This window comes from Takifugu flavidus, chromosome 16 (genome assembly GCF_003711565.1).
Source record: "Takifugu flavidus isolate HTHZ2018 chromosome 16, ASM371156v2, whole genome shotgun sequence".
Classification (NCBI taxonomy): domain Eukaryota; kingdom Metazoa; phylum Chordata; class Actinopteri; order Tetraodontiformes; family Tetraodontidae; genus Takifugu; species Takifugu flavidus.
The window spans coordinates 5,108,917-5,125,939 of record NC_079535.1 but is presented as its reverse complement, the minus strand read 5'-3'; the positions used below and the strand labels follow the sequence as shown (position 1 = coordinate 5,125,939).

Sequence of the window (17,023 nt, the reverse complement as noted above, 5' to 3'; positions counted from 1 at the left end):
CTGCAAAATGTTTGTAGACATTTATCCAAAAGTGCCTGCGGCTGCTGTACGTGCGTCGGCTCCAGTCAGTCCACAGCGGCTGGCGCTAGCAGAGGCCCTACAGAACAGTATCTGGCTCTGATGCATGTAAACTTATCTGCAAAGTCCCACGCTGGAACCCAAACGATAAATATGCCAGAGCTTCTTTGTTTGGAGAAAACAGGCACAGCGATGCAGCCCTGCAGGCCACTTTAACCTGCTGATAATGGCCTGCAGCCAGAGCCCAGGCGATCAAATAGGAGCTGGATTCCCACCGCAGATGCACTTTCTGCCGATGCACGTTTGCCACCCGGCCCTCTGCAGTAGCTGAGCCATTTTTGTTTGTTTAGTCCGGCTTCACTCGAAACGAGAGCAACCCGGAGCTATAGGGAGGATTAAAGCCTGCTTTCAGTCCAATGCGCCAGTGAGGCTGCACCGTCTCCCCTCTCCTCTGTCGTTTCCCTCGTGAGTTAATGTAGAAATCCCCATCAACTTCCAGCCAGATGCCCTTTGACCCTGGATGAGTCAGGACAACTTCCTCTGCATGGTCAGGAAAGGATAGGGATGATATTTATAACCCCGGTTACTTGAATGGGGCTGGGATTTTATGGGGTCATATTTTGAAAACTGTGGAAATGTCCTGTAGTTAAAGACTGAAGTGTGAAGCGCTCCAAAGGCCGATTCACCCAAAATGTTCTCAAAGTTCTACACCTCCGATCTGTTTTCCGGTGTGCTCAAAAATAGAACGAGAGTGGGAGATGTGAGTGATACAGTGACAACCACAGCACAGTCGAGTCTGCAAAAATGAAATATTTTAATTGGCAGCTTTGAGTCATCTTTGCCATTATAACAAACCTAGAGCGATCAATGCTGAAGAACCTCCACAGGATTTCAGCACTCTTAAAACACTTTAAAACATGGGTGTTAGAAAAAGCCGTTAAGACACCAAATACACACAGCGAGAGAGAGAGAGTGATAAAACACTTCAGTATAGATTTACAGCATCAATCCGAGCACTTTCGAAGCCCGAGGTCGAGTTTTTCTTCTTCCCACATGCTGTGCAGGTACGGCTGGTTTGTACGGGTTTCTTCTCACTGAAGGGCATTCAAAAATGGAACACGGAAGAAAAAAAACCTCACTCCAAATAAAGAATTAGTCTGCGTCTTTAACCGTCAGACAGCGATCGTTCTTCGGATTGAAAAAGGAAAAATGCCTGAAGGTGCAGCGTTTGAGTCTCCAGACAGACGGGCAGAGTTCTAAACCACAGAAATATGGAGATCTGCCTTCAGAGTCCAGTGGAGTTTCTTTGAAGGCTACACATGTAAGGAGATGAGTTCATCACTCCTTTTCCATCCCAGACTTTTCTACTCTTCATTACACAGCTCCCCTTTGAAAGCAGCTGATCAAGAACAAGAAAGATGGGCAGCAAATTAGCAAAGTGCCCCCCCCATTTTCTGATTTTATTTAAAAAGAATATTGACAGTATGTAAGATATTGATCAAGGGCGTTGCACCCTACATTGGCCCACCCATGACACCAGGCCTCATGACGTTCAGTTTAGCTCTGAGGTGACCGCTCTTTTCCTCTTCACCTGCTCGTCTGCCCCAGCATTCTCGCTGCTCTTATTGCTTCCGCTGGTTGTTTTGATACTCTTAGGTGTTGAATCACACGCGTAGTTTACGCACGATAATCGATGTTTGTCACATGCCGAAGGCCTCAATGCAGACGTCACGAGTGGCCGAGGCGCCGTTTCCCCACGACTGGCTGAAAACCGCAGTAATCTTCTGTGGCCCAATAGAGACAGCAGTCTGAAGAGCACCGCTCTGAGAGCACTACTACTGGATGCTCGGACCATAGAGCCTGCATACTTAAACATGATGTAATCACATTATTTCTCCAACTTGGATGCCTTTCAGGGCTGAAATTATTTCATCTGGGTGAAACTGACATTTAAATCAGACGGAGCAGCTCCACGCTGGGGCACACGCCGAAATCAGCCGCTCAGGTAACGCTGAAGCGTCGCTATCCTGGGAACATTAGAATAACAGGTTAAATCAGCCGCGGGCCAAACATTTCATCGTTACAGTGAGGCAGCTGGTGCATGTGGAGTAGCAACTGTTTGAAGATGCCCCCAGGTACTGCATAACAGAGTGTTTCCAGTGAGATTTGCAAAGTGAAGTGTGTTTAGGTCTGGACCAATAATACATGGCTGCCGGCAAAAAAACGGGAATCAGACTGTTTATCTGAAGGAAAAGTCCTGGCAGCTGGAGACCAGCGCCGCCTCTCAACCCGTCACATCGGATCCTGAAACATAAATTTGAATTTTTGCTATATCTGCATCAGTTCTGCGGCTGTCTGTGCTTTCCACAGTCAGGGTGATGGAACCGGTCATTCACGCCGTCCACTGTCAGGCACACGACTTGCAAAGGCAAACTGTACATGTATTTACACGCAGACACACTCACGCACGCAGACGTACAAGTAGTCAGGATGTTTTTGGACGACGCAGACAGTATCTGGACAGGGTAACTTTGACTATGATCCCGGTACAGAGAGGCACCGTTACCTCACCCTGTACGCTTTTCGGGGTAAAACCCAGTTGCACTGATGAACCACAGGTCACCGGCGTCTGCACATCCTCAGAGCTGGTGGCATTTACTCCTGATGGAAAATAAATTAATAAAAAAGAAAAAGAAAGACAAAACAGGCGATGCTGAAAATGCCACCCGCTACATTAAGGGCTCATATTACCATGGTGACCAGTAGTTCAACAGATCCCATCTCGAGCATTTGTCTGAATTAAGGCTTCCAGAAGCTCTTGTCGCTAACACAGCATGCTTCCTGGCAACACACATGCAGCACACTCACAAATGTCCTCTACTTCTATTGCACTTATAAGATTTAGAGTCAGCTCTCGTTAGCTGCAGGAGGCAAAGACAAAACTGGAAAAATTAGGGGAGAAATGAATTTATTGAAGCGACATGAGCTTAAGGAACCTACAACAGCTCACCGCCCCTCCCCCCAGTAAGTTCCAAGGCTTCGGTAATGGCTGTGGTCCACTGTCTGTCCATCTGCCCCACCAACTTATAAAACCAGTAAAAATAAAGGAACAAAAGAATCACTTTTTATAGGCAGCAACATTGGTCTCAGTGTTATTATAATTCTGCTTTCAAAAAAGCATCAACACAAAGTTAAATGCAAATAAATTCATCCTAAAATGAGTCACATTTCATGACCAAAGCGTGTTCATAGCCAACTGTCTTTTTGTGTCCTTTTGAAGGAGAAAGCTTTATTACACCACGTCAGCACGTCTGTCCTTTGCTTCTTTCCCGTCAGTCTCTCGGCTACTCCGGTCTGTCTTGTGTTCATTCTGACAATCAGCTTCCGCATTCGAGTGTCCAGGAAGTAGACTGGTCCTTGATGCAATGATTAACGAGTTTACTGCTTTGTCGCGATCCATATTTGGACACGGAGAATGAAAAGAACATCGGGAAGGTGGGGGGGCGACATTACGTTGGGAAGTCTCTCCTCTTCTCAGTCAGTAGTGATGTTAGGAGGGAAAAGAGAAAATGGGTGTTAATGACAACTGAGCGAGCCTCAGTGATGAGAGCTGATGAGAGCTGATGAAGCCAGGTCCCCTCTAACAGCCCGACTCTGCTCATCATTCATTTGGTTCTTTGATGCTGGCTCCACTGACTGTGTGTGTGTGTGTGTGTGTGTGTGTGTGTGTGGGGGTGTGTGTGTGTCTCACATTACATATGCATGTGTTTGTTCTCATTCTGCTGCTACCAGCGGTTGATAATCTGGTTCATGTAGTCCTCTGTGGGGAGCCTGTTGCCCACCTCCTCCGTTCGGCCTCCCTCGCCCCCCTCCTCGCGCTCCTCCCTCTCCACGTCCTCCAGCTTCGACACCAAGCTCTGGCGGCTGTGCGAGGGCCACAGGTTTATGCCGAGGCCCTGGTGGCTCTGCTGCATGTGGTTCTTGATGCGCTGCTGCCTCCTCTCCTGCTGCCTGGTGTACTGGTAGCGCTGCTGGAACAGGTCTTTAGCATAGTCATAAAGCTCCATGTCTAGTTCATTCAGCTCTTCTATTCGCTGGATCTAAAGAGAGAGAAGATATAGGATTACATAATTACAAACGATGCTATATTATGGGCTATTTAGTGCCAGGTGTGATGCTGAAACACGAGTTTATCAATTTCTCGCTGTCACTCAGTGAGGAATGAAGTTTTCTTGGAGCAACTTTTATCTTTGTTGGGAAATGTTGATCTGCGCGACATTTGTCCAAAAGCTTCTAATTCACCATCCACCAAACACGATTCGCTACTTGGCAAAAAGCGCAGCAGGTAAACAAAAGCATGTTTGATGTCTGGCTGTGCGGCGCAGCTGGCTGCGCTGTCATCCACCGCGTGCGAACGCAACACGGGCGGGGGTGTGGGGGGGGTGGTGGATTTGTTTAATTAAGAGAATCCCTTTGAAATCTGTGATGGAGTGCTGAGTTTTGATTTGTGGGCAATGAACGCAAGGAGAAATGAGCGTTGTTTGATCATCACAGAGGACGGAGGCACAGAGCCAGAAATACAGGAGCCAAGAGTCTTTTAATGTAGAGATTCAATCCCAAAAGGTGTCCACGACTGCCGAAATAGAAAAAAGATCATCTGATATTTTATAAATAACTGAGTGAAGTCACTTAATTGCTGAGAAGGGTTTGTTCTCGCTGTGTTTTTTGTGATAAACAGTCTACTTTTCCAGCACCTTTGCAGGTCATATTGTGATTTATTTTCTACCCTCAGGCTGTTTTTGATGCATTCAGTGTGTCTATGATGATTTGTTCTTGCTGGGAAAATTGAGCATAAAAACGCTCTCAGTTGACCAATCAAAGTATGAAAAAACCCGCGTGAAGCTGCTGCTTTTGTCAACCAACAGAATTTCACAGCAACAGAATGCTGTTGTGCCATCCTTCCCCATTTTCCACATCATTTTAATTCTTTTTTTTGAATCCCTGCATTTATTTCCTTCAGTTAAATAAATAAGCGCCAGTTGCCTTGTTTATTTGTCGAGTCGAGTTAAGTCATCTTAGAAAACAGAAACTTTTAAGTAAAATATTATTTATATATTATATTAAAGTCTGGACGTTAGAACATCTATTAGATTAAAATTGCTAACGAACTGGATTAGTCAAAGGCGCTTCTACCAAAGGAATAAAATTAAACCAAAATAAACATCACAAGTATACAGCAAGCATCCATTAAACTGCAAACGGACTCGATACAGAAGTATGACGGCTTCTCCCCGTCAGAATGAGCAGAGGCACCAACCGTGGTGTTGTCCAGGTCGACGCCGGCCGCTCGGGTGCTGTTGTACTGCATGAAGGGCCTGATGAAGCGCAACCTGAATGTTCGTTCAAACAGGAACTGGGTTTTCCTCTGGTACTCCGTCAGGCCGAAGAAGGCCATGTCTCGCAGGTTCTTCTTGGCCGAGTCCAGGAGGAGCTGGGCCCTCTTCTTCTCTGGAACGGTGGACATGTTGTAGCAGCCCACGAGGCTCAGGTCCGCTAACATACGAACCTGCGGACAGCACCAACGGGAGTAAACGTTAAACCTGAGCTCTACAGTCTTTAAGCAAAACCCGTCTGGGCTTTAATTCACTGTTGTGACATTTATTACAGTTCACGTACTCCCATTCTAAACTAATTTGTGGCAATGCTGCTGAATTTAATAAATCATTTGTTAATTACTTGAAAGAAGAACAGAAAATTATCCCATGGATTATAAATCAGGGAATAAATAGGCCTGCATTATGATTAATTCATCCGTCCCTCATACAACCAAAACAACTACTCACAGCACAAAGAAAGCATATTTACCTGCCTTTTATATCGTTGCCTTCATGGTGCTTTACATTAAATACCAGAGAATCTGGGTGAGCATTGTGCTTAAACAGGTTTTATCTGTAGCCTGCTCGTCAGTTGTTTGATATGAAACAATCCAGCAGGATTTAATTTGGTATCCTTCAATTACCATCCATCATCTGGTCCTCCTGTTATATCGTTTGAGAGGGGGCCCAAAATGTCTTTGGCAGCCCCCAAAAGCATCCATGGGAGGGATAAACCCTACATTTTAGAAAGTGTGATTCAGAAAATGTTTAAATCACCAACTGAGTAAAAGAAATCATCACAGAGCAGCCCTTTTTTATGCTTTGAGACGATCTGATATAACAGCGAGCTGGCAGTAATGGCTGGTCCCTGAAGTCCAACGCTTGTGTCTCTAAAAACACACGACCAAAGTAACTCAGACGCTGGAGCCCTTGTTCTACAGTACCGGCACAGGGTCTGCATACTGATCTGGATCCACAGGCTCGTCTGCCTGCTTCTCTGCTGGCACACTGGAAGTGCCGCCCTCTTGTTATTGCGGCCTGAGTAATAACAAGTAAATACGCCCTTGGGCTCAGATGAGATAAGCTGCCCCGCACCTTTAGGTGAGAGACTGAGACGGCACGGCAGAAGAAGCTGTGAATTTGTGGAGTGTGTGGCCTGTGGCTAAACTGATTCTTTACTCTGAATTGTGTCATTTTAGAGCCTAAAATACAATTTAAAAAAGCACTTTTTCAAATGTCTCCTCAGGTTAAGAAAACAGTCCTGGATTGAGTCCTATAGGTGGTGTCAGTGTTTGAATGTGTTTGTTTCTGCTGTATTCTCTGACGCAGCATTGATCCAGTCACCAGATAAATGTCTTGATGCCACCAGCCTTGTTTTCTCCAGCAGGCCTGTATCAATGACACTGAATGTGCAGTCAGGTGCAGGTCATCTGGGCTGTAGTGATCAATACCAGTATCAAAGCTGGAATAAGCAGTTCTTTAAAGTGTTTGCAGTAAAATAAATCGCCGAGAGCAACAATATAGGCTGCGCCTTTCCTTCCTGACTGCACTTCCTTCAGTAACCATGAGACGACCCTGCAACACGCGCAGGTTTCACTGCCTCGCGTTGTTGCTTCTGGCCAGCTGGTGCTGCGATGCTCTCTTCTGTACCTGTCTGTTGTTGGCCAGGTTGTAGGGACAGTCCATGAACTGCTGCAGGGTGCATCCCGACCAGTCGGAGCCCTCGTAGCAGGAGGGCAGCTCCTCGGGCGTCGGGGTTCGCCCGTCACACATGTGCAGGGAGGTCTTCCACGTCGCGCCGCGCTGCACGTGACGCCACTCGCTGAGGTATCGAGACACCGGGTCCCTCAGAAGGGTGATGTAGTAGAACTTCCTGTTTGATGGCAAAGAAGACGACAAATGGGAGACCGTTTAGTTGTCTTAAATACGTAATTACCCAGTCACCCAGGTGGTGGCAGTGTTCACAATACATTATCGCAGCACAGAACAGGCCGAGGACATCGTCCTTAATATTTCATTATTTACATTCACTAGAACCAGGCCTGTGGCGCGTTTCTGCGAGTCTGCACAGCTGACAGGACACTTTTAAGGAGGAGGAGGAGGAGAAAGAGCAGGAGAAAAGTTGATTTGGAGAAGGGCGAGTGCTCGGGCGACGGCGGTGCAGCAGAAGGAAATTGCTGGCACAAGCACATCCCATCCCAGTCTGCAACACACATCTCCATCCAGAGGACTCCAAGAGATGACGCACAGCACATAGGTGAGCCAGGATTGTTTCTGTGCTGTGGAATGCACACAGCGCATAGTGGAATTCAATGCCTCTCTCTCTCTTTTTTGAGGGGGGGGCACTCACATCAGAGATCAGAGTAGACACTTTCACACAGCTAATTACAGCAAACTAATCAATCACTGCAACCTCATTAGCTGCACACACGTGCAAAGTGCATGCTGGTGTGTAGCTATGCGCCTGCAAGGTGTTGGGACAACAGCGGTGTGGGTCTGTGTGCAGGAGACATGAGCCGCTGAGCAGATACACACTCTGCCCTCTCCTCCCAAGTTTGCGTCACATCAGAGGAATGTTTTCAGGGTGATATTTGTGTGCTGACAGGACTCCACAATGCTCAGCCGCATCCACACGAGCTGCCTCACACAGACTCTCTGCTCCCATCGCTCAATCGGCATCCAACTACAGAGCCTCCTCGGCTGGAGGGAGAGGGGCTGAAAAGCTTCACATGTGTCCAACTCAAACACAGACACCCAAGCACAAACACACCCACATAAACATACACACACACACGGTATATCAATAAAACGATGGTAAAACCCCTGAAATCCAGTAGCAGCAGGGCACTCCTGGAGCAGATAAATCTGGTACCAGCTGAGAGATGGTGCATCATAAACTCTAAATCCAGCGGCACCGGGGTGATCATGAACAATAAAACAAATCAAAACGGAAAACAAATTTCATCCAGGGGACCCCTTGCAAAAACACCCAAACCCGAATTTAGCAAACGCGTGGACAGCCCGGTGCCAGATGAAACAAAGCTGGTAGCAGCAGGGAGATTGTGGACAATGAAACAACTAAACCCTAAATCCGGGGGCAGCTGGGAGATCCCAGGCAATGAACCAAACAGACCCTCAATCAGTGGTTGAACCACTGCCATGTGATGAGTATCTAAATCCCATCGAGCTCAATCTAAAACCTTATCCACGATATAATCAAAAGCACAGGTGATAAGAGGCGCAGTCGAACTGGAGCCTGCAGGAGACCCGGGTACATTATGGAGATTCCTATGATGACATTATCAGGATTCCTAACACTCCCCTGAGTGCAGTGTGTATTTTGTGTGCAGGAGCCTGCAGTGTGTGCCTCTCCCTGTGAAACGACGCCTATTAAATCAGTGATGACATTTCCCCCCTTTTGGCTTCTTTTCCACTAAAGAAACACGAAACTGCTTGGCCCTGACAATACGGGCACGGGGAGGAAAAAGGGCAGAAAATGGAGGAGAGAGAGGGAGGAAGATAGAGAGGACAGAGCGGAAGAGAATTTCAATTAGTTTTCTAATACTGTGAAAGCAGCGAAGGCCCCCAGCCCAAGTAATTAATCAAAGTTATGGCTCCTGTAATAATGAAGGCCCGGGCACATTACAGACAAAATAAATAACACGTGCATAAACGCTCTCCCCACCACGCGCAGGCACACGTGTAGGAATGGAAGCAAACCCAAATAAATGATCCTAAATGGCATGCCTGCCCGGCTCCAGGAACTGGTGCCGTGGAGACTCTCCCGCCTTGAAGCCTAATGATGTCTGGTCGTGTACTCGGATCCCCAGGTAACCGTGCACGTACGTGCCTACCCACCCCCTCAGGAGGAGTCCTGCTACAAACACTTCCTGTCTCAGCGATGACAGAACTCGAGACGCTTGGATCATGTTAAAGTGACTGATGGGTCGAAGAAAGTACTTATGCGTCTACGTTTGCCGAGATCACTGCAGGATCTACATCCCTCTAACAGATATTAGCTTCACATCATGTGATCTGAAAAAGAAGAGAAGGGAGACTCCAACTGTCCCATTAATGAGCGCATATGGATTCATTTTTCACTAACTCATGTTAAAACTTGACTTAAAGCAAAAATATTGCCGGTAAACGTATAAAGAATAGACAAAAAAACCAACATGCATTCAACAAAAAGGTGGAATGGTTTCATGTAGTGCTGATTAATTGGCTGCTTCTTCCAAAAGTGAAAACAGGATTTTGTTTTGAACCACAAACCGTAGTCGGCTCCTAATTTTCAAGCAGCTGGAATAAAAAAAACACACTCCTAATTACAGTTCTGCGTTAGTTTGATGACAATATATGTAAGAGGACAAGTGCGATGAAGAAGCGCCACGACCGACAAATTATGAGTTTGAGCCCCAGGAAAGGCCGCAGTGACTGAATTATAGCAAATGTGAGTCAAAGTGAGTACATGGGAGCTGGTAGAGCGCTATCAAGAGGAAACACTCCGTGCCTGGGCCTGCTATTTTCCCTCCAAGCCCAGAGAAAATGAGCCCTTTGTTTCCTGTGGGTCACAAATCACTCCTTCTACATCCCTGACCTTCTCGTCTTAACATTTTTCCTCTGTTTAATTCTGTTTCTCTTGCTTGTCTTCTTTTAGCCTATCTGCCCCCCTCATCTCCCGCTGCTGCCTCCAGCTGATTACAGTGTAGTCGCTCTTCATGGGGTTCTTTACCATTTCAAACCGTAATCTTATGATTTATGTCCCCAGTGCACTGATGGAAAAGGTCAAAGTTGAGATTTATGGCTTATCTTTTACGGATTTGTTTGCAATTTGATATTTTCTTCTTGGTTTAATGGCAGAGGAGAAACAAGAGTGCAGGTTCAAACCACCCTGATAAACACCGAGTGCAAAGTGCATGTGTGCCTGTTTTTATGGTCTGTTTATTAAGTCGCTGCCGCGAGCGTCACCTGCCATTATTCACTGGATTCCATTTTTATGGCGAGGTCTGGAACTGAGAGCCATTCTGCTCCTGAGAAGAGGTAGATGGTTAACAGACCTTTCATTTCCACTTTACTGGATCCAAAGCGCTGAGTAAACTCAAGTGTATTGACTTTATAGCCATTTATTTCATTTGACAGTCGCTTTGTATAAACATATTTCCAAAAATAACTGCAACATTAGCCATATAATTAATCTATGATCTAATTAGATGACAAAGGAAGTGAAATTGTACATTTTATTTAACAATCACAGCACAGTATATTGGCTCAGTTATATCTCCAGCCTTGTATCAGTGCAATAACTGGACCTTATAGAAAGGAACAGTCAAGTGAGCTTAATTTAAACAATAACTTGAAAGTGCTTGCAGGAATATCAAAATAACAAAACTGTAACATATTAAAAAACTGAAGCAAGGGGGGGAAAAAACCCAATTACCTCTTGCGCCGTGCGGCTGTTAATCTAAAAATGCAAACTCATTACCAACTCTGATACCAACAGGAATGATGGAGAAAATAATTTTAAGGACTTCAGGTCAAACTGGTGAAATTTTGTAGTCAACACATAAACCTTATCTGTATATGTGCCGTTTAATCTTTTATAACTGAGCAGCAGGGACAGAAAAGTGTGAAAATGCTCATTTTAAATGCACACTCTGTGCTGGAGCTTTTGATCTCATGCTGTACACATCTGACCTGACTTAAAGACTGTCAGGTAAAGATCGGCGACACAGAATACGTCTGTCATTGAACAGAGAAGCGCAGTATTTTCCTGAGATGACTTATGGATGTGTGAAGGTCTGAAAGCGTGAGCCTGTGGTGCTTTTACCTGCAGTCGTGTCAAGGCAAGTGTGACACAATGACAGACAAGAAATGGGACTAAAAAAGGGCTGCAGTGCATGTCAGAGAAAATAAGGTGAAAGGTAAATTAGGTAACAAAATAAGCACTTTATGAATGGTCCTGTTTCAATCATGGCTTGATCTCTGGCGGGACCTGCTGATGGATGTGACTCCCCATTAAAAAGAAAAAAAGACCACAAATGTGCACTCAACTGCAATAATGAGCACAAAATGGCAAAAAAGCCAATAATTTGTACAGCCATTCAAGTCAGCAGGGCAACAGAGGGAGAGCAGCTGAGGCTGAAACACTTGTGGTGTTTCTGTGACCGTGCAGTTGATTTGCCTGAAATAATGGCCCCCTCTGAAGCAAACACATTAGTGTGCCCCCCCACCACAAAAAAAACAAAACCTGGGAAAAACAAATCAATAAACACAATTGGAATCAGATTCGGTTGAATCTATTCCAGAACGAGTCGCTTCCATAGTACATCTGTAGCTGAAGGCCTTGTGCTTCCACATTCTATCTTGGAATGTGTTGGCTGTAATAGTACCATATCGACCCTGTCAGGGTGTGTGTGTGTGTGTGTGTGTAAAAGAGAGAATGAGTGGGGGCATGTCAGAACCTGACTTTCAGCAGAGCTCCACTAATATGTTCACATTCTGTTGTATTCCACATCACTAACCACCTTCACCTCATCCCCTTCATCCCGGTTGTTCTTGGGCTGATAATCAGGCTGCAGGAAAGACAGGAAGAGAGCCTCAGTTTGGAAGCGTCTGCTGCTCCCTGGCCTCTCGCTTTTTTTTGTTAGTCAATCAATAACCACCGAAGGGCTCGAACAGGCTCTGCTCTGCAGTTTGGACTATAAACCCAGTAAGTGGGGAAAGAAACTGAGTAAAAGAGCAGGAGAGGCAGCGACGACAGCGTCGGCAGGACGGGACGCAGAAGAGGCACTTTGGAGCGAAGCAGGAGGCTGTGGTTCAGTGTCTTTTGGAAAGGCTCTGTTTGCCCCTCGACCGTGCCAACAACTTATGGTTTTTCGGGAATATTTTCCATCACAACTGTCCACATTTACAACACGGGATTAACATTCTTAGACATTTGGGCGCAATTGGACACGCTGTGTGCTGTTGTGGTTCAGCCGCGGGTCTGGGACAAAGAGGCCGTGTCAAGTCCTCCAGGTGGAATTTAAATAATATATAATGTTTACAATGGCCGAGGGAAATAAATGTAGGTCTCACGGCCAGGGGTAGGACTTAATCAAAATGGAGGCAGGTAGAGGACAGTGTTTTAATGCTGATCTAATCAGACCCAGCTCACAATAATATCCCCTCTCTTCAGGGGAGGGTTCGTGCACATAAGGGTTCCTGTAGTCACGAAACAATTCTTTTAGCGCCTCTGTGCGTGCGAGGCTTTCTTTGCTATAAGCGTCAAGCTCATGAGGCAAGTTGCCGTGCAGACTGAAAGGGAAAAAGCCTGTGAAAAGTAAAAAAAAAAGAAAAAGAAAAAAAAGGGGGGCCACAAAATAAGTTACGGCTCACTGAACTTTAGCACAAACAGGCTGCAACCTTAGCGTGAGCAAGAGGAGGGGAATGCGTACAGTAGACGCACAGACCTGGAGCTACGCTACGGAACAGACAGAAACAAAGAGCAAGCTGAGGGAAGAGACAGAAGAGGGAATTCCCTGAGTGCAAAGCAATGTTCGGCTGGAATGTACAGCCGCCTGTTTGCTCATGTAACTTGACTGGCAACATACCAAAGAGCTGTCGGACACAGATGGAGAGGGCCGGAGAGATGTGGGGGAAGGGGGGAGATGGATTCGCTGAGAAAGAGGGACAGATGAGTGGAAGACAAGATGAGCCGCACTAATCAGAGAACGTTTCTCATGTTTGCGCAATTGTGATTTACGCGCGACCGTGTGGATGTTGGCGTCGACTGCTGGGAGATGTACGTCTGTTTGGAAGAGATTTTTCAGAAAGAGCCGGTTGCGTTCCGAAAGGTTTTCCTGCCCCTGTTGGAGACGATGAAACTTTGTGGCAGCCTTCCTACTTTACCCATGTGATTAAGTGGTCTATCAGGTGTTGTGGCACAGGAACAGTATAGCCGCTGCCTTTTAACAGACGTTTCCTAAACCAAGCATGAAATCAACAGGTTCAACCGCTGCAGCAACTTCCAGTATCAGTCGGGTATTTAATTAAAAATCCTGTTTTTGCCTGATATTTTATCCATGCAAAGAGAGAAACTATATCAACCAGTTCTAATCTGTGATATGATATTAACTTCCTTTATTTGATGTGACCCAATCCCCTACAAAAATCACTGTTTGTCTTGGCTGTAAAACAAATCCTGAAAAAATCTGAAAGTGATTCAATTCAAGTGATTGTCTGCTTTGAGTTTAAGCCAAGCCTCAAAGTAATTAGGCAAACATTTGATAATTCTGTACACATGAACCATGGCGTTGGAGACTGAAAGTCACTGCAGCAATTAAAATATACGCTAATCTAACCCACGCACACTGGCGCGCTCGCACACACGCACGGTAATGGGCTTTGGTGGAACTGAGACAAAGATCTACAACCATTTATGAGTAGATTAGTGAGAAAAAATGAGCAAAAAAAGGCCTTTCTGGTAGTTGCGCAACTGTAGAGGAGATGAGAAGGAAGAGGAATGAAGGCGACGCTTTGAGTTGTTCTACGTTACACACAAGTCAACCTGATAACCTCCCCGGGAACGCGTTAGCATGCACACGTACACATTCCACTCCACCCTGCATCATAGTCATGTTCCCCCAGGTCAAGGCAATCGCACCGACAGATGGACATGCTGCTTTTACATTACTCCACCCAGTCCACCACACACGCACACACACACACACACACACACCTGCATGGAATGACACAATTCCTGCTGCAAGATGATGTCAGAATATTTTTTTTAGGAGAGATGGAGTGAGGGAGGAAGAGAAAGTGCAGAAAGAGGGGAGAAGAGGAGGAGGAGACATAATGCTGACTTTGGGGGGCAATTAAAAGGCTGGGCAACGAGGGTAATGAGCAGACAGGTGGCCCCATTACACAAGCAGCCGCACACAATCATTAACACACTCGTGCACACAAAGCCTTCCCTCTGGCGGGGATTAGTGTGCACAAGGGTGTGCATGTGTATGTGACCCCCACTTCTCCCTTTAATCCATCGACACATATGAGACCTGAGGCAACAGGGCGTTTCTGTGTGTGCGTGTGTGTGTGTGTGCGTAACAGAAGTGAGAGTGTGAAATTGGGCCGATAAGGCAGTTAACGTTCAAACCCCCCAAACTCATCCGCCACCCCCAAAGAGAAACGCACATGCAGATTTACAAAGGATGTGGTTTCCAACCTGCCGTATCCAAGTACGCCAAGAGAGCGGTGATTGACGTAGCAAACACGTCAAGCACTCGTTGTCTGCAGCGTCTCTTTCACGCCCTGCGAGCGTGTGTTCTCACCTCCTGAGGAGGGATACCAGGGACTGTGCTTTAAACCTGTTTCTAATGGGAAAGAGTTGAATAGTTGGCATAATCCTCCGTTTGGGTTTTAACAGGGTTCATAGCAAATTATGAGTCTGACAACACATCTCAGTTCGGCTACTTTGAATGTGAAAGATTCAGGAAACAGAAGCAAAAGGTGTTTGCAGATGGAAAAAGCAACAAAGAAAAAAGTGGCTGTAATTACAGAAACATAGACGGGTGTCAACGAGGTGAGCACGTGCACAAGTGCGACTCCCTGAGAGTCATCGGAGGATAACTCCGCTGTCTCAGTGTCCTCGACACGGGAGAAAATGAACAGAAACAAAGCAGGAGAAAAAAATCCCATCAGTAGGTTGAAAAATCCTCAAGCTACAAAGGCACGAAGCATTGTGAGGATTATGTTATTATGTTCAGAAAGAGCCGGGGAGACTAAATAAATAAATAAATAAATGAAGGTAAAGTCAAGGTGGTGAGCCAGAGGGGCGATAAGAGAGTGCAGATGGAAGAGGCAGTTAGCACGTCCCACTAACATTTGGGGAAAGGGTCTGAATATTTGTGGGATGGTCTTTGTCATTCAATGCTGAGGGACAGAGGGAGCCAAGGAGGTCAGGGAGGGAGTCTGCCAGGCCTGGAGACAGGCCCAAGGCTGGATTTCCACATTCCAGCCTGGGGACCGCAACTTGACCCAAGCGTAAAGGGTGAGGGACAACTGCTTCTTTAGGAAAGGAGAGAAAAGGGTAAAGACAGAGGAGGGGCGTGCGTATTGGTGAAATGCATGTGTGTGTGCGCGTGTATGGGTCCTCCTAGCCCAATTAAGGCTGACTGCATGTCAGAGGGTTGTGCCAAACATGCCCCACCTGTTTAGAGCTGGCCAAGGGGCTAATGAGCACAGCCTGGAAGCAGAATAGTATGAGAGCGGAATGGGGGAAAAGGGCGGAAAAAAATTCCAAGGAAATGAAGAATGAGTGCGACATTCCCCCAGTTTCCGTACCGGCGCCCTTTTCCTCATTATGCAGCCACAAATTGGAGATACCGTCGGTGGGATGTCACAGCTAAAACTAGGCTTTATCATTTGCGGTAGAGTCAGGACGCATGTTGGGAGGAATGAACTCACACATCCTTTCAAAAACAAGCAGAAAATGAATAACAGGCCTGGGTAAATGGGTGGAGCAGCCGGAAAACAGGAAGAAGAGGCCATAATGAAATAATAACAAGCAAACATTGTGCAAGAGGTCTGGAGACAGGGCACCTCTGTTGAGCGGGTGAGAGCGAGGGAGAGACACTGGGAACGTAAAGAAGCATGAGTGAAAGAAGCTCATTGTCAGGCAGAGCCACCGAGACTCAAAGGTCCGCCACTGCTTCCAACGATCTGTATCCAATCACTTTCCGTCCATTCTTCCTCATTTTTTAGCATCGTACGGCTCATGCACGCTTCTAGAAACACAACCCGAACCATGTAAAAACGTTCTAAATAGCATCTTCGCGTCTCTCCCGGTAACATCTCATTCACTGCTTCAAAGTGTTGGTAGGAGTGACTGGGGATGTTGTGTCTTTTCAGCACCGTGACTATGGAAACACTCCTGGATCGGGTCCAGGAAAAAGACCACATAACCTCCAGTAAACCTGCAATATATTTAGACTTAGCACACGTTGGACTCTCATACACTTAAGAAAACCACCAGGAAGGTTTTTCAGGTGTGGTACGAAGGGTTTGCATCAATGTGCCACATCATATCCACAAATATCAAAATTGTGATTATGGGATTCCAAACAAAGTAATAGTTAATCATGCAGGTGACGAGTGTGAAGTTTGCAACTGTTTCAATCTTTCACGCTACATTACACACACACACACACACACACACACACACACACACACCACACACACACACACACACAACACACACACACACACACACACACACACACACACACACACACACACACACAACGGGCAGCTGCTAACCCTGAGATTAAGGCCAGTGTGACAGACGTGATTTCGGGCTACATCTGTGACGGAGAGAAAGGGAGCAGAACAAACAAACGCAGAGCGGCACACAGCTAACAAACACACAGCGAATTGTCACTAGCAGCGGAGAGGAAAAAACAAAGAGGTGGAGGCAAAAAATGAGAAGAGCTGTGCACCATCTGTTGGGTTTACACTGAATGCACATTCAGAGATTCTAAAGGCCATTTATTCCACAAAAGCCACCTGAGAGGGTACAGAGCACCTAGAAAAGCTGTTCTATTAACAACCGTTCAATAAAAATAATTATATATACATACAGACACAAA

At 46.1% G+C, this 17,023-nt stretch overlaps 1 protein-coding gene across 2 annotated transcripts in view; it reads right to left on the bottom strand.

Annotated features, from left to right (window-relative positions):
- Positions 1-808: 808 nt before the first annotated feature.
- The window catches only part of hs6st1a (heparan sulfate 6-O-sulfotransferase 1a), a 38,204-nt gene continuing 21,989 nt past the window's right edge, over positions 809-17,023 (bottom strand). Inside the window, exons 2-5 of one of the 2 annotated variants that reach the window (XM_057059551.1) lie at positions 7,044-7,266; positions 5,336-5,584; positions 3,861-4,118; positions 809-3,548 (exon numbers count right to left, since the gene is read on the bottom strand). In XM_057059551.1, coding sequence (XP_056915531.1) covers positions 3,528-3,548; positions 3,861-4,118; positions 5,336-5,584; positions 7,044-7,266 — 751 coding nt within the window. In that variant the 3' untranslated portion in view covers positions 809-3,527. Of the gene's footprint in view, positions 4,119-5,335; positions 5,585-7,043; positions 7,267-17,023 lie in introns of both variants that reach the window. The other variant, XM_057059550.1, reaches the window with a different exon arrangement.